At 37.3% G+C, this 5,522-nt stretch overlaps 1 protein-coding gene across 1 annotated transcript in view; it reads left to right on the top strand.

The window, feature by feature from the left end:
* Window positions 1–271: 271 nt before the first annotated feature.
* Window positions 272–5,522, top strand: part of LOC111088788 — a 74,398-nt gene continuing 69,147 nt past the window's right edge. Inside the window, exon 1 of the mRNA XM_022399767.1 lies at window positions 272–1,212. Within this exon, the coding sequence (XP_022255475.1) occupies window positions 1,135–1,212 (78 nt within the window). The 5' untranslated portion in view covers window positions 272–1,134. The remainder of the gene's footprint in view (window positions 1,213–5,522) is intronic.

The following is a 5,522-nucleotide window of genomic DNA, read 5'->3' as shown; positions in this document are numbered from 1 at the left end:
CCGTCGTTTATAATTGATATTCGCTCTTCGCGTTAGAGCTGAGCCCTGGCGTGTGTGTGTGTATGAAAGAGAGTGTGTGTCGATCAGGCCTGACAAAAATGTAATTTATTCTACCCACCTGTGCGCTGCTTACGTTTGAAAAGCTTTAGGAAATTTCGAGGCACAGTAATGTGTCCTTTGAAGGCGACTATTCCAGTGGGCGTGGGTTTGAATGCAGGTTCTCGTTACGACATTGACACTGCCTGCTTATCTTCCTTGGTATTATTGTCAAGGTTTCCTCAACTGACAAGAAACTGGGTTGCTAGGGGGACACTATTACATTGCTAGCTATTTTTCTATCTAGCAGAAAAACGGCATTAAACATGTTTGTAAAGCTTAATCCATGTTGCAGTTTAATATTTTACAGAAAGTTAATCGCATTTTATAAGAACGACTTGCATATACTATTACAAAATTTCGTGTCGTCGCACATACGACCCGTGGTGCCACAGGAGACATGTTTGGTACATATATTTTTGGTCAACGGCGAATGTCTGATAATTCGACAGTGCAGTGCTGTCACATTTTGATTTATTGTTAGAAGAATATGTCGCAGGTGAAATAGTTAAACAACGTAGACTCAACGGAAATAATATTTCGAAGAATAGAACCTTCAATAACAGGTGAAATAGTTAAACAACGTAGACTCAACGGAAATAATATTTCGAAGAATAGAACCTTCAGTAACCTGCTTGAAAAGCGTTTAGTACAGAAACGGGCTCCAAAACCACTCTCGAAACTAGTTTGGACCAATGGCCTGATTTTAAAAAGAAAATATACGATTACTCTCTAACTAAAACATCTGTAGTTGGGTGTATCTCATGGTATTGTATACAAGATAGCAGACAAGGATTTAAAGTTGATGAAAGCTCACAAGCTTCCATCTACACCTGGAAATTAATGGCAGTTTTCATGACAAAAATGGTTAAAACAAGCCCCAGCAGTCCTACTCCAGCACATTGCTGTCGAGTCTCCTGATGCAGTTCCTCTGGACTTTTGCTTCTTTAGTGTGCTTGATGTGTGTTTCGTCTAAGATTGACCTCGCCCTTCTTGTTACAATATAAGTTGCGGTGCGGAGGGTCATATTGCGTAATTATGATCATACTGAATACGAACGACACGGAGAAAGTAGTTCCAAGAGCAGCAGGAGACTTAAAACATAGTTCTTATAAGGTTAGATAAATCCTCAATATCTACAGTTAATACTTTCTCTTTATTTTAGATCTACAAAACATTAATTCAATGATTGGATTCTAATCAGTTTCAACTGAGGTAAATGTTTGAAACTTTATGTTACAGATCTACCTGTTTTAGTTCCGGCGTTTGGTGTACGTTACATATACAGTATTTAGACATCCTTTATTCTAGTAACCGTATGTTCAAGTTCTTGTTTGTTTGTAATTATGCACAAAGCTACACAATGGGCTATCTGTGCTCTGCCCACCACAGGTATCGAAACCCGGTTTCTAGCGTTGTAAGTCCGCAGACGTACCGCTGTGCTACTGGGGGGCGTTCAAGTTCTAATAATTGCTTATATTATACGTTTGGTCTGGTTTTCTCGTTTATATACAATTGAACCTATTTGAAAGATTTAAATAGTTAGAATTTTGTTATGGGCCTTGGCTACAATGCAATGTATCATTACACACTTTATTACGGATAATTAATCCCATTCAAAGAAATATAAGTGTAACTGAAAATTAATCAATACCTCCAGCACAAAGTTAAATGGCTATAGGAATAGTAAACAGCGCTTTGTTCTTTCTTTCATCATCTTTTCAAATTAGTAGCAAGAAATTCCAATGATCACTATCTTAACGTTCTTCCCCTATGTACATCTAGTACGAATCCGGTTCGGTGTATCAAACCGTCTTAAACAAGTTCTCCGGGACAGGAAAGCTTGTCTATCAGCACCCGGCGTGAGTTATCGCTGTACATCCAGGATCAAAGCTGTCATATTGAGTCAAGATTTTAGTTAACAACCCGCATCAAATATTCTTACTGTAGGGGGCGTTCGTGGATACATTAACGTACGTAAGTCAAATGCCATGGGCAAGTATGGAAAGAAGAGAGGATGTTCAACATGTTTAATTTTGCAAACTTTTGTCATCAGTTTTTGTCAGAAACAGCGTGACAGCAGAGACTGTAATCAGAAGTCCGAAAAAATACCGTGATTCTTAGCTTTTTGTGTACATATAGGGAACCCCCACCTTGTCTCTACCACAAGAACCAGGACATCAAGAACAGCTGACGCGTTAGAGAACAGTTTCTCTTCACAAACTATACTGTTTACCTCTAGGTGACTACGTTCAATCGCCTTATGTATAAGGGCAGGTAATTTGCCAGTTTGAGCAAGTCTTACTTGCTATCTACAGACGCTATCTATCTCCTACATTTATTATGTGGAAATAAGATATATAATTACGTTAATCAAAGTCTAGAAAACCGCATCAAACACATACATTACGAAAAAATGGATGCAACTCAGTATGCAGTAATATAATTGTAAGATATTAGAGTTGGGTAACAAAAGTACCTAAACCTATACTGAAATGTTCAGTATTCACAAATTAATATACTGAAATAGAAGAAACAATGTGTGAGCTTTCAATGACAAAAATAACGTGCTCACAATAAATGAAATACATGACTCAAAAAAACTTGAGAAACAATTAATGTTTGTATTTGTTTTCTTGTTTTAAAGTGTCTACATATTCATCTTATAGCAAAGTAGAGTGCGGTAAGTCTTAAGGCTTATAACGCACAATATCGGGTTTAGATACCCGTGACGGGCACAACACAGATTGTCCATTGTGTAGCTTTGTGCTTAACAACAGACAAACAAGCGAAATATAATAATATAAAATGTTTGTTTGTTTGTTCTAAATTTCGCGCAAAGCTACACGAATGATATCTGTGCTAGCCGTCCCTAATTTAGCAGTGTAAGACTAGAAGGAAAGCAGCTAGTCATCACCACCCACCGCCAACTCTTGGGCTACTCTTTTACGAACGAATAGTGGGATTGACCGTCACTTTATAACGCCCCCGCGGCTGAAAGGGCGAGCATGTTTGGTGTGATGGGGATTCGAACCCGCGACCCTCAGATTGCGAATCGAGCGCCCTAACCACCTGACCATGCCGGGCCCATAATACAAAATATTAGGGTGGGTGAATATAGAAATGCGTAGTGTAGCGTATTTACCGTGAGTCACATGAGATTTGATTCCTTTTCACCCACATGGCCCAAAGTGCAAATCTCAATTATTTTATGTTTAATCAGTCTAAACATTAATTATCGAGTCTTGTGATCAAAGGAAAACTATTCGGAGAGTAGCCTCTCTCACCTAGTGTCTTCGATATTTTCCGGCGATCCCTTCTCTTCATAAAAATGTAAAAATTTCGTAAACGATGCATCTTCGTCGTTTGGAGATGATATTAAGTTTTATTACCTGTGTGTACATTTCAAGATTTCTGTACTTGCACGAATGCCACTTTGTATAACAATGGTATCTTTCTTTCCATTCCACTATATTAAGCTTTAGAGTCTTCATACTGTGCACTGTAATCCCTCAAATCCACCAGAATGCACTATTTAGCTCCAAAGAAACTTCTGGAGGCATACACCAGACCCCTTTAAACAGGTGCGGATTACCCATACACATATATTTCTTTCTTGGTAATTGATCAATCTTGGAATCTCTGTAAATGTAAAGAAATGTAGTTCCCAATTGGATTAAAGGGAAGTTTACGGACTTATAACGCTAAAATCTACGATTCGATTCCCCCCTGGTGGACAAAGCGCAAATAGCCTATTGTGCAGCTTTGTACTTAAACAAATACAATGTTCCTTTATTTATTTTATTAAACATAAAGAGTAAATTAATGGCATATTTCTTCTATATAGTGTATTCTCTTTTCTTTTCAAGATATACCTTTGAGGTCCATGAGAATTATCGTAATGTAAAAATATGATACCATAGCCAGCTGGATTCTGTATTAGTGCCCCCAGTGGCACAGCAGTATGTCTGCGGACTTACAATGCTAGAATCTGGGTTTCGCTACCCATGGTTGGCAGATTGCCCATTGTGTAGCTTTGTGCTTAATTACAAACAAACAAATCTCTATTAGTTGTGTCATATGATTTTCCTCGCCTCAAGCCTAAACTACCTCAGAAAGATGATTTATTTGTTGCTAATTGCATAACTGTACAATGAACTAACTGTGTTGCATTCATCACAGGGATCGAACTCCACATTTACAACTGAGCCACCAAGGGAAACCTCAGGGAGAAGATGAGTTAAGCAAAACTTAAACATAAATTAAACATTTATTAATAAATCTTCTTTCTCACAACCTAAGGAAAGAAAGCCTTGTTAAAATGTTAATTCTAGGATTCAGGGTACTTTACCTGTCGCCGCAAAAAGGCGCTCCGCACTTTGAGATTGTGAATGCACTATAAAAGTGACGTTGCATCCTATTATTCGGTCAGACAAGAGTGGCCCAAAAGTTGATGAGGGGTGCTGTTGATTAGCAGCTTTCCCTTAAGTCTCTCAATTCAAAATTAGGGACCCTAAGTGCAGATCCTTATGCGCAAAATTCTGAAACAAAATAAAACAAAAATTAGTTGCACGTCGTGAATTATACAAATTAGTGATTTTTTAGATTAATAAAATCTACATGAAATCAGACAACTTGATAAATATCACTAGTAAATTTACACACTAACTGCAGATTAGTTGGAAAAGAACGCTGTTCACATACACACAAAAAAGTTTTGTGTTAACTTGGCAGTTGAATATTTTTTTATACTTATAAAGTGTTGGTAGTTCATAAATGAGAAAAGTATACACATACATTAGGGCCTAAGACTTCCAATCAAATGACCTCATTGCGAAAACACTTTGTAAGGCTTTGAAGATTACAAAATTCAATATATCATTTAGAACTGTTTTATTTATTTTTTATTTTTTTTCGTTTTTGCTTCGTAGTATTTTTGCTCGATTATGTATGGAAAATAAATTCTCTGTATAGTTGTCCTGTCCACAAAAGAAAAATTCCAAGCTGGTCCCATAGAATTTCTCACTGTAGGGTGCGTCAAGCCTGAATGGAGAACTCTTCGGAAATAAGGGTCAAAGGTTAGAAGAACATTCACACTTTGTCGACATAACGACAGAGCTTCTACTGGGAGACAAGGGTCCTTTTGACAATCCACTTCCTGTCAGCACAAAGCTGAACTTATTGTGGGAAGAGAGAGGGAGACAGATTAAGGGGTTTGTGTGATTTTTTATCTCAGAACTTTCCTCAAACCCAACTATTTTTGTTTTTATTTCATTAAATTCAGTGTGGATATTATCTAAACGGCATGGTTTACATTACGTAAACAACCGGAGCTATCTATTGAATAATCTAAGCTTAAAGTAACTTCTTTTTTGAGGAATGTATGAATATTTTTACTCCTGACAATTACTTAGATGATCAGAATA

The sequence above is a fragment of the Limulus polyphemus genome, unplaced genomic scaffold (assembly GCF_000517525.1).
Source record: "Limulus polyphemus unplaced genomic scaffold, Limulus_polyphemus-2.1.2 Scaffold103, whole genome shotgun sequence".
NCBI classification, from domain to species: Eukaryota; Metazoa; Arthropoda; class Merostomata; order Xiphosura; family Limulidae; genus Limulus; species Limulus polyphemus.
The sequence above is the reverse complement of the archived record's forward strand: the minus strand, read 5'-3'. Positions and strand labels throughout refer to the sequence as shown.